This window comes from Ostrinia furnacalis, unplaced genomic scaffold (genome assembly GCF_004193835.3).
Source record: "Ostrinia furnacalis isolate ACB-3 unplaced genomic scaffold, ASM419383v2 OfSCF1172, whole genome shotgun sequence".
Classification (NCBI taxonomy): Eukaryota; Metazoa; Arthropoda; class Insecta; order Lepidoptera; family Crambidae; genus Ostrinia; species Ostrinia furnacalis.
In genome coordinates, this window is record NW_021131411.1 from 930,832 (window position 1) to 942,963 (window position 12,132).

A 12,132-nucleotide genomic window follows, 5' to 3' on the forward strand; every position below is an offset into this window, starting at 1 on the left:
ATTAGATAATGTATACGGTGTTTGTGCAAATATTAACCTGCTTAATCATAGATTGTTTGTTAAATAGAATATTGACCAAAGAAATATGAACTGTGACGTAAATAATAATAATTGTAAATTATTAAACTGTGATAAGTGTACGTGAACGGAAAAGTCGATGATCTCAAGTACCTACGGACGAGTTAATTAAGCTTCTTTAATTAATTTTTAATACTCTTTGTTAGATCGTAAGCGAAACATTTCCATAACTACTGTAAATATTAATTTATTTAACAAAAGATTATTAGCAGTGTTTATTATACTATGCTGTTTATAGCTGAGTATCGATATTGTAAGAATTAAATTATTAGAGGTATCAATAAACGGTTGTTTTCTTTTATAAGTTCACTGTTATTATACATGGGGGTGTCCTTAATCGTTGGAATATTGTTGAAATAAAGATAAATGATTTTCGTTTTCAAATGTGCTCAGAGTAACCGCGAAGCAATGAGTGATACAGATGAGTTCGCTATTCGGTGTGAGCACTATAAATCAACGGCTCCGGGTTTGTACCGATTGTTTCTACATTTGTAGAACTACCGCCTGATTGATGACAACCCCGCCGGCCCCGGCACGGGCCCCGTTAATAATGGACGAGTGTGCAATAACGCTCAGCTGAATGTCGATTGGGGAGCGAATTCGTTTGACGCGGTTTATTTCAAATCCACTCATGGTTATGTGATTCAACCCTTTGACAAGCGAATTGATACTTTATTAACTTTTCCTTACGGTATTGAGAACAAAGTCAATATTATTATGATCCAGTCTTCTAAAACAAGACAGTAATATTAAAAAATCTACGTATACGGCAACGGAAAAATAGAGATTTTTTTATAGAACTCTTTGTAATGCTTATGCCCTACCTAAAAAGGAAATGTTATTTAGAATTTTTTTTGGTTCTTAGAAAATTTCACATTATGGCTCCCGGAATCCCTTAGCCCGTTGCTAAAAAGATTGTTGTAATAATATAATTTACCAAATAAGTGCATCTAATGCAATGTTTAGGAAGCTTTGGAGTCGGGTGGCATATTTGCGCAAGCTGTTTAAAAAAGCGCCGCCCTGGCATCGGGCGCCCAATTACGGGGCGACGTCGCTGATTGGCCCTAATCGCGTTAGCGTCGGGCGCCGCCCGCCCCCGTCTCGGCAAACAAACACGCAACATTCCTACACAAACCTTCGGTGTATTCGAGCATACATCTAATTCGTAGCATCGGCTACATGAGCTACTGTATCCTGGACTATATTCTGCAATAAATAATTGTTACTGAAAACATAAGAGTCGTAACGTAATTGTAAAACTATAGTACCTTAATATTATGTCTGATTAAAGAACAGTTTACTTTTTTTTTAAAAAAAAAAAGGTCGCTATATCATTTATACGAAAATAGTGCATGATTCTAGATATCTCGGTTGTAGGTACAGCTCAGACGATACAAAAGAAGATGCGAACTAACGCAAACAATTAATCAAACTTAGATTACGAGTTGCGATCCTGTGGCTGTAACGCCTGTAGCACATTTTCACCGTGAAACCACGATAGCGACACGATTTCAATATACATCTCTGCGTTTACTTCACCACATTGCTATTGCTAATGTGGAGATTTGATTAAAGAGATCTATAATGAAATTGTTACGCTGTCATAGGTTGGTGGTGGAGGAGGCTACAGGTCGTAAGCTTACATAATACCTATATACATAACTCTCGGTACTGTATAGCGTAGGCTTTTTTGTCTCATTGCCAAGACGTTAACTACGAGTAGATAATGCGACTTATTTGTAAGTCATTAGGATCACACTACATGACTACATACTCTCAAATCTCAATCCCATAAGGAACACAGGCATACAAGTGCCTCACTCACAATATCGCTGTACTTATGCTTAAACAAGCGTCGTAAGGAAGGACATCTTTAAGGAAACCAACACATTTAAAAAAAAGTAACATATTATATTCAAAATATAAACATTCACATATTTTTGGTAAGGAAATAAAATTAAAGTGTAAAAAATACAACTGGCTTAGCCTTCACTTTCACAAAAAATAAACAAGTCTTGATTGATGACTTCTTTGATAACAAAAGACCACCTAAGTGTTAACAAAATAAAATTGACTTAATATGTTTATGCATCTTTTCTAAAACCACTGTCACATGCACATCTATTACGAAAACAATTTTAGAATGCAAGCCCCACTTGGTGCATACAAATATTATTTTAAGATTCACTGTGCCACTTTTCTTCCTTATTAAAATACAGTTTTAAACACTTTAGCACTGCTATGTTTCCCTATGCAGTACTGAACAGTGGCATATATTTTTAACAACCTTCGTTCTACTGCCTTGAAGTGCTCCTCTGTTGCCAATTTGGCTCCTTGGAATGATGATAGCAACTTCACTGTCTCTGTTAGACTTCCACCAGACAACATCTCGAGGTGCTGCCACGTAGATAACGACATCCTATGAAAGATAAACAGAATAAATTATTAGTTAACAAAAATGTCAAAGATATTCATATTATGCATGCTTTTACTTAGAATTGAAAGACTTGAGTTTAGTGACACATACAGGTTGTGTAACACTTAGCTAGGGAAACACCATGTATTCAGTTTGTTTTTTCATGACTTACAAAAAAAATATGGCAGTAAATATGGACATGTTTTTGATTTATGATTTTTTATTATTGCACATTAATACATTGTATTTCAATAAGTACCTAAGTGTTGAACAACTATTTAGAAAACAGCCTGTATACCACCAGACTTAAAGGCTTCCACAGACCAAACGCGGGTCAGAAGCAGTGCGGGTCAGTTGCAGCGCGGCTGAGGCACACTGAAAGCAGCGCAGTTTCAAAGCAGTTGCAACGCGGGCGGTTGTCAAAAATTTAAATATTCGAAAACCGCTTTCAACGCGCTGCTTCCGCCCTGAGTCCGGTGTGTCATGCTAATATGGCCGCCATAGTAATACAACAGCGCGGGCCGCTGGTGTCCCGCACCCGCGCCGCCTCGTTTGTATTTCGGCAGTTGCAGTGCGGCGCGGTTGGAGCGCGGGCCCGCGTTTAAATTTGGTGTGACATACTTCAAAGAGTTTCTTGTATTACAACTTGCGGGCCCGCATTCAAACTGCGCTGCTACTGCCCTGCGTTTGGTCTGCCCAAAGCTTTAGTTATCATCTTAAAAAAAAATATAAAGGATACCTACATGCAACATTGATAGAGAGGAGCCAAGATGTCTAGTTCATCCACCATTGGGTTACCCAATCCTTTCCCATTATCTAAAAGTATTATTCTATCTTTGTAAACCTCATATCGATGTCGGTCTCCATTCTGTATAAGAAAATCAAATATTGCTACATCTATTAAGTTTAGTAGGCGTTTGGTGCTGTGGGTATCAATAACTTTTCTGAAAAAACATAGTATATTAAAAATTTATTACATTGTAGCCTATACATAGATAAATACACATTTTACTAACTGACAAAGTAAACTTCTTGATAGTACTTACTTACAAAAATCGTTATCCTTTTCCCATTCCATTTTTCTACTAGTATAAGAGCGTCTCCATGGAGATTTATATGTTCTGAATGGTTTCTTTGAAAACAAAATTGCAGCTCCCTCAATTTCACCCTTGTCATCAGGGCATACAGTTTCATTTAGTTTGCAATAAAAACATTTCCCATATATGCATAGTGATCCACTAACTGCAAAATGTTAATATTTTGTTACATAGCCTTCTATTTAATAAAAAATAATAATAATACATTTAATAGGTACAGCAGTAGATAAATGCAGTACAATAAAGTTTGCTTTTAGCAACATATTCAAGCCTCTTTATTTGGCCACTAAAACATATTCTTTGCTTTGCTTCTATGGGTAAAGAATAATATCGTTTATTTCTCACCATAACCGTATACAAACAAGGTTCATTCCAATAAAGCCTTTTAAAAGCTGTAAGGTAATAAAATAAGTAAAGTTCATTACCATTCTTTACCATAGTCTTTTTTAATCCTTCAGTTGCTACAGGCAGGACATCTTTATTCAGATGAATCTTCCTAATAACAGAAGGAGAGATCCAAGTAAAGTTCATTACCATAGCGAGGTAATATGCAAACACTTCTGAGTTGTGCCGATCAAATCCAGCATAAATATTTCCATTTATCACCTCATCCAGTTGATATCCCCTGGGTTTGAAGTATAATATGTGCTTTCCCTGTAAATAAACAAAAATAGTTTATGGGATTGGCAAACTCCGTTTTGTTTAGGAATGGAAAGAAATTAACCACATCAACACATAAGTGCAGAATACTTTAGCTATAAATTGTATCATTAAATAAATGGATTGAATAATGATGTTGTCATCAGTCCTTATTTTAAGAAATTAACATTTTTAGAAGCAATTTAAATATGTAGGTACTATTCATAATAATTTACCTCAAGCAGCAATAACAATTTTAATTGTGTTCCTTTTGGCGCATTGTCAACCACTACTATCTGTGAGTTGAGCATTGCCTGTAGTATCTGGCCCGGTGCCCCATCTCTATGCGGAAATAAGGACTCTTCACTGGCCCACTGTAAATGTAATTCATTATGAATGTTATTTGATGTCATCAACAATAACAGTAATCTGGCTCAAATACTACTAACCTTGTCAGCATCCAAGAGCACATTTTTAGAATTTTTACCATTAGTTGAATTAAATGATTGTATTAAAGATTTTTGGTGCGACACAAACTTAGAATTCTTCTGCTTATAAGAACTGGGCAAATAATTCAAGTACTCATAAATATCTCTGAAAACACTCGGAGACTGGTCTAGTTTTATACTAGGCACATTGAAATTTAAGCCTTTTCTTCCAACTGTGTTTAATGTATAGAAAAAATAAATGTTAAGTCCAACAAGAATCAACAAAAATAGGGAAAAACCGAAAGCATAATTCATCGACATCGTTCACTGTATACTTAGTCGCTAAGGACACATATTTATAAAAAAACATAACTCAAATAATTGATTACATATGCTTAATTCAATAGGAAAATTAAATGTATCACATACTTTCAGAATTGCTTGTTTTTAATTACTTTTGTGGCCTTCTAATAAAATTCAGCAGCTCATTCAGGTAAACTGACTCATAGAGAAAAGTAATACATAGGAACTGACCATGAAGCTAAAGATAAAAATGGAGGGCAGAGTTGGAACAAAACCTTGAGTCAAATACCTACTTATATCTATCTCGCTCTCTGCGGCCCTACCTCTCTTTTTAGTGTGAACTGTAGTATTGCTATCTTCTGATTTAAATCTCCTTGTAAATTCTTAAGTCAAACAAATAAATAATTAATATTTGAAACTAAGATTTCCTAGTTAAATAAAAAATCACAAAATTGTCGGCCATTTAGGCTTAATGTGTTGGCGAATCAGGGAATTACAATCCCAATTCCTGGGTAATCGATACCATGTGGCAACATCGGCCCAATCCGGCCCATCATGGCGGTTGTTTACTATTTTGTTTATTAAGCAGTTAATTTCGTTTGAGATTGTTTACAGGAAATAATCATTGTTTTATCACAAGAATTGGTGCAAAATTTTGTAGTGCGTGGTTGCGGTAGTACGTGGTGTCCTGGAAGTGACATAAGATTCCACGCGTAAGTGTTTATTTCGTGATTTCCGACATTGGATCATTGTAAACATTTTTCACATTTTTTACAGTAATTTCTTCCTAAAACGTTTTACCAGTAATTACACTTATCATTTTTAATTATACCTATGTCAAGAAATAAAGATTTTACATTGGTTACATTGAATTTGAGCAATTTTATATTTTTTGTTTATTTAGAAAGAGCAAGTCTGCCCACAGAGAGCGAGATAGTGATACTTAGTTTGTGCTTCAAGTAGGTATTCGGAGTGTGGCCTCCATTTTTATCTGTAGCTTCATGATTGCAAATGTTCGAAATGACACACGCACACAGACAGACGCACGTTTTTTTTTTAAAAAGCGAACAGCTCTCGCTTTGCAATTTGCATTGCAATCATTAATATAATTTTTTTTTATAGTTAATAGTAGATTATTTATTATCTGTGATTGCAGTGCTGTCAGCGTCAGAGTAAATTTCTCTAATCCATATCTGTGGTAAATTTATATTCTTTGGCTGTCAGCTGTGGCTGTCAGTCAAGTCACAGGCTGTCAGTCGCGGTAGTCAGTCACGCATGGGTGTTGCATTGTCTCTTTGTTTTTAATTCTAATATTCAATATTGTATTCGTTGTATTGCAAGCGCTGTCCACTGTCATAATAAACATGCCACGAATGTATTGCGTAGTATACGGCTGCTTGAACTCGTCAAATTCAAAACCAGAACTTTCATTTTTTAAACTTCCAGCTAATGCTGAAAGGTAAGAATGATTATTATATCAAGGCTGAGTTGCACCACCAAACTTTAACAGTAACTTTATCGTTAACCAGTGTTGTTTGTATGGAGTTTGAGAGATTTTTGACGTTTGTTAAAGATAAAGTAAGATGGTGCAACCCAGCCTTGTATTGTCGATGATAATTTTTGATACAGGTTGTCCTAAAACTAGCACCTCATACTGACACCGGAGCTGGAGGTAGCTAGGCCTCACATGCATCAAACAAACCTTGTCAAGCCATGTTCTTAAAAAGTTTGACGAGTTTTGCGATATTAGCAATTTTAGTTATTTTGTAAAAATCACAGATTTGGGTTATTGTATTATCACAATTTTTTATAGCTCTTTATTTTCTTTTTTGCTTCTACCTTATCGAAAATAGTTACCATTTTAGGCTTTATGGTGCATTTTTAGGACATCCTCATCCGCTATAAATAAATAATTTGGTTAAGTGACACGACATTTGAGGAGTTTGTCTGTGAAGTTTGTCATCCATATCTGTGAGTTTGTCAAACCTAGCTGTCATTGAAAGCTCTTTATTATTTTACCGATTGTTTTGAAAATCGATATCTGTGGTTTTCGACAACGAAACCAAAATTGAATGAGAAAAAACTACTTTAAAAAAATACATTTAAAAGTTGTCTGGAGTCGGTTTAGTTATTGAAGTCGGTTAAAAAGTAGTCTTGGACCGATTTTTAAAATCAATACCTGAGGGTACATTAACTAGTTTCATTACCTAGGTATTCTTGAATTAATAACAACTTAATAATCAAAACTTTGATTGGTTGTACTTACATTCTTCTTCTTTCTTATAAAGATTGCTTGTACGTACATTTACACATGTCATATCTGCGCCCCAAAATTCGTATCACGGTTCGCGGTGTTGTTGCTTTGACAGCTACAAACGGATTTGTAACGTAAACGGAACGCAGCTGCAGTTTAGTGTAGAAGCTGACAGAAAGCTACTTTTTATCAATCGCTAGTCAAACGCTTCACGAACATTTTCTGTATTAGTGAATAAATAAGGAGTTCGGACTTTTAATAGAAAGTGCTTATATTCGTTGTTTCGTCTTTGTTTGCTTACTTTACCGCGATACCGAATTGCGCATCTATCATCGTCTACAATTCATTGGCGCTTCTACTCCAGTTGCGCTCCGTTTTTCATTCCAGCTGAGGTGCAAATTCGGTATTACGGTAATGAACGTACCTTCCTAGTATTTTCATTGTCACGTCATGAGATATTTAGCTAAAATCGAAGGTCGATTTCGAAGTTCAAGTATTGGTTGCACTACTTTTGACAGAAAATAATGACGTTTACTTTGTTTTGAAGAATTTTCTAATTTTACTGGAAGGCGCAGCTGCTCTCTGTTTACGTCTATGCTTCGTTTTAACTAGCTGTCAAAACGACACCGCGATACGGATTTGTCAAAACAGCTGATATTCGTTCGTCGTCCGGGCACGTTGAATATAATTTTTTTTTAGCGCAATCGGAGCACTGCTCTTGAAAATGAAAGTAAATAAATATTTAGTTTTCTTTTTTAGACGTTCCAAATGGCTATCTTTAATAGCTAGAGAAGATTTGATGAACAAGCCGCCACAAAATTATACAGTGTGTGAAGACCATTTTGATGCTGCAGATATTTTAAAAGGAACGCATCGGAAAAAACTAAAATCTTGTTCATTGCCATCTAACCAACTACCAAATATACAAAAAAAAGATGTAAAAATGACAAGCGAAACTCCGACGTTGGTCGAAATATGTACACAGACAGAAAATGTGACTGTGACACATTTAGCGAATGCCAGTATTCAAACTTCCAGATCTCTTTTATCGGACTCACCCCGGAAGAGAAAACTAAAATGCGATCTTTTAGAAGCAAGAAAAAAAAATAAGTTACATAAAATTGACAATAAAATGGGACTATGTCAAAGTAATGTTTTACATAAATTGTGTGACAGTTTTCTAACAAAACAGTTAGCAGAGTTGGTACAAGCCCAGACTCTTATAAAACTTCATTTTCCTGGAAATAGATATCAGCAAAGTTACAAAATGTTTTGTTTGAATTTATATTACACCAGTCCGCAAGCTTATAGGTTATTACAATGTGCGATATGTCTTCCAAATCCCAGAGAATTAAGTAAACACGGAATACCAATAACATCTGAAATAAATGAGAGAGTTATGTCAATTCTAAAAACTAAAATTGATGCCATGACTGATATGGAAAAGAACTGCTCAGTTGTTATTAAAGCCATGACTTTAAAAACTAATTTGTTTTATAACTTAAGGCAAGATAATATTATTGGCTTTCATGAGATCGATGGAATACAGTCACTAGAACCTGCAAAAAATGCTTTGGTTGTAATGGTTCGTGGAATATTTATCAACTGGAAGCAACCTATTGGATTTGCACTGCTCTCCGAATTTAAAAATTCCGACGAAATAGCTAAATGGATTGACAAACTTTTGAAAAAGCTTTTTGAGATAGGACTTTATATTAGAACTTTTGTCTCCGACATGGGATCTGATTTATTCAACGCAGCAAAAAAGAGATCTGTTACTCTAGAACGGCCTTATTTTTTTGTCAATGACAAAAAAATTTACTATATTTTTGATGCACCCCATCTCATAAAACTGGTACACAAAAATTTGATTTCTTACGACTTTCATTTCCATGATCGTGTAGCTAAATATGAGCACATCGTTAAATTTTACGAGAATGATAAACAAAAGAGCATTAAACTTGCAAACAAATTAACGAACAGCCACATTCATCCGACAACTTTTGAAAGAACGAAAGTTCGCTATACTACACAACTCTTAAGTAATTCTGTTGCCGCTGGTATATCAACTTACGTAGACTTTAACATCATTCAAGAATCCGGAAGGGACACTGCTGAACTTATTAAACTTATGAACAATTTATTCGATGCATTAAACTCATCAAATCTAAAGGATAATAACGAATACAGAAGAGCGTTTTGTGGAAAAGAATCGCAAATATATTTTTTTAATGAATTGTTATTTTTTTTTCAAAATCTGAAATTAATCAATCCGAAAACTGGAAAAGATGTTACGTCAAATGTTAAGTTTATACATGGTTTCCAAATAACAATTACCTCAATTTTGCTACTTTTTGAAGACTTAAAATCTGAAGGATGCACATTTTTACTTACAAGAAGGCTCAACCAGGATGTGCTTGAACATTTTTTTGGAGAAATAAGAACTAAAAATGGTCTGGCTACAGAACCCACAAGCAGGCAGTTTATATCAGCTTTTCAAAAAAAATTTTTTTCCAGCGTCATTAAACCTCCAAAAGCAGGTAATTGTGAAGATGATTTGGGAAAACTTCTTGTAAAGATCAGTACGTTAAGTCAACGAAATGACGAAACATTAGGAAAAGAGGAAAAAGAAAACCCCGTTACAAGCCATAATGAACCATATAGTAACGTTAAAATTATATGCTCTGAATATAATGAACTGGATATTCCCGAAAAAAATTCGCTTTTTTATGTTTGTGGGTATCTTCTAAAAAAATGCGCCGAACGCCATAACGATTGTCAAGTTATGAAATCATATTATATCAAACAAAATCAAGATATCCACAACTTTAGTGCAGAGAGTCACTACATGAAATACAAAGAATACAGCAAAAATACTAACCGAACTTTACTAATTGTACCACCTGATGATTTTGTTCAATATGTCGAGAAAATGGATGAATGTTTTTGCTGTTTTTTTCAAAAAGAACACATAAATTGTAAAGTTGCTAAATTAATTTACAAAGAAATAGACAAAATCAGTTTTATAGCACCGTGTCCGTGTTTTCCTATAATTTATTTAAAAAAGTTATTCATTAGAATGCGAATTTTTCACACCATAAAATTTAATAATAAAGCTTTTAGAACGTATCGTAGCAGGCGAAAGTATTTTTCAGTGTGTAATCTACAATAACCACAGTATTTACAGCAGCAGCTTACCGCACCACAGTATTTTTAGCAGCTTACCGCATTTTTATTTTATTTTTATTTTTTAATAAAATGTCGAAAAACACTGATAAGGCGCTATAAAACTGAATGTTCTATAATTATTTCTAAATTAATACGCTTCTTAACAATTTTATGTGTTCTATNCCTAAAACGTTTTACCAGTAATTACACATCATTTTTAATGATACCTATGTCAAGAAAGAAATAAAGATTTTACATTGGTTTCATTGAATTTGAGCAATTTTATATTTTTTGTTTATTTAGAAAGAGCGAGTCTGCCCACAGAGAGCGAGATAGTGATACTTAGTTTGTGCTTCAAGTAGGTATTCGGAGTGTGGCCTCCATTTTTATCTGTAGCTTCATGGAACTGACTGACCAAACTGATTGTCATTACTGTCAAGTGTCAGTGCCATGAAGCTGTCAGTTGTATCCAATGAAATAACCTGAATGTCTCCAACTTCCTCATTGGCCCTAGAGCAATTCCAAGTATACCATCAATAAAAGCCTAATTAGAGTCATCAAACCTCTCAGTCATTCAATTAGAGCCATTAGAACTGCATAACTATGAGTTGTTTTCTATGTGTAAGCTGAGGACACGTGTCTCCAGCTGACACATCTGTATCTTCGTAAATATTTATGCTACGATAATGTATTATACCTCAAAAATTACAGTCGAATCCAAATAGTAGGCTTTCCACTTTTCAAGACTTTAGCTCAAATACTGTTAAAACCACGATCAAAAAACTATGTGCGAGCTGGAGTACCGTGTCTCCAGCTNATAATTATCTATAAATATATCCCAATGAGAATGTGACGTGCATCTTTAGAGACATTTTACTATGAAGATGGAAAATTCAAATGGCTGTAACTCTTTAAAAAGCAAATATATTCGATTTGTAATCGCACTTTTTTATATAAATTTGCTTATATAATCAGAATATTATAATAAGTAAAATCCATGCGCAAAAAAACATTTTTTTTTGTTGACCGGTGTAATCGAAGTACGGATAATCGAGATTCTACTGTAGGTACCTTTATGTGAGAAGAGCTTGTTCCAGGGCTGCTGGTGAGCGGCGGCGGGACCCCGCTGGAGCCGTGCCGCGTGGCGCCGTACGTGTCGGTGCCGCGGCTGTCGGCCGTGCCGCGCCCGCCGCCGCCGCCGCTCGCGCCGCACCCCTCGCCGCCCGCCGCCTTCGCCCCCTTCGACTCGGCGTTGCTCTCTGCTGCGGCACACCAGGTAAATCTATACTTATCTTATAATAAATCTGTAGAGAGGTCAATTCTGTACATGAAATATATTTTCAAAATAACTATCAGGGGGTGATTAGTGATCGATACTGATGCCAAAANACTTGCGCCATTTCACATTAACAAGAGTGAGACAGACAGCACTACTGTATAAGCCGGGTCTCCTGCTGCGCATGTTTTGCACTACTCAATCAACAACAACACAACATTTTTGTTGATTGTGTAGGGCAAAACATGCGCTGGAGACCCGGCTTATGTTGAACTGAACACGCGTTATGTGTATAGAGGGACGGACAGCATCCATTTCAAGTTCTAACTTGTTAGTTTGCTAGCCAGTCCATAGATTTACGAGTCAATGGTCATTGGCTGTATGGAAGAGATCCAAAGCCGTAAAACTTGCATTAAAAAAAGTTATTCCAGCTGACGTTTTGTTTAACTGACATCTGTCAAATCTGTCATTAA

General features: G+C 35.4%; 1 protein-coding gene across 2 annotated transcripts; it reads right to left on the reverse strand.

Annotated features, from left to right (window-relative positions):
- Positions 1–2,041: 2,041 nt before the first annotated feature.
- On the reverse strand, positions 2,042–5,162 carry LOC114351763 (glycosaminoglycan xylosylkinase homolog). 2 transcript variants are annotated; one of them, XM_028303078.1, is made up of 6 exons: positions 5,088–5,162; positions 4,467–4,604; positions 4,017–4,245; positions 3,541–3,736; positions 3,238–3,438; positions 2,042–2,497 (listed from the first exon to the last, which is right to left on the reverse strand). In XM_028303078.1, the coding sequence occupies exons 2-6, from the start codon at positions 4,539–4,541 to the stop codon at positions 2,287–2,289; spliced, it is 912 nt and encodes a 303-aa protein (XP_028158879.1). In that variant the 5' UTR covers positions 4,542–4,604; positions 5,088–5,162; the 3' UTR covers positions 2,042–2,286. The 2 variants fall into 2 exon arrangements, with proteins under 2 accessions (XP_028158879.1, XP_028158878.1); XM_028303077.1 differs by having other exon boundaries at positions 4,680–5,155.
- Positions 5,163–12,132: the final 6,970 nt, after the last annotated feature.

Excerpts from the sequence above, each read along its gene's own strand:
- LOC114351763 (XM_028303077.1), bottom strand. The coding sequence starts at position 4,979 with ATGTCGATGAATTATGCTTTCGGTTTTTCCCTATTTTTGTTGATTCTT. Across the intron at positions 4,605-4,679 it reads TGCTCTTGGATGCTGACAAG|TGGGCCAGTGAAGAGTCCTT; the intron begins GTTAGTAGTATT and ends TTACATTTACAG. Across the intron at positions 2,498-3,237 it reads CCTCTCTATCAATGTTGCAT|GATGTCGTTATCTACGTGGC; the intron begins GTAGGTATCCTT and ends TATCTTTCATAG.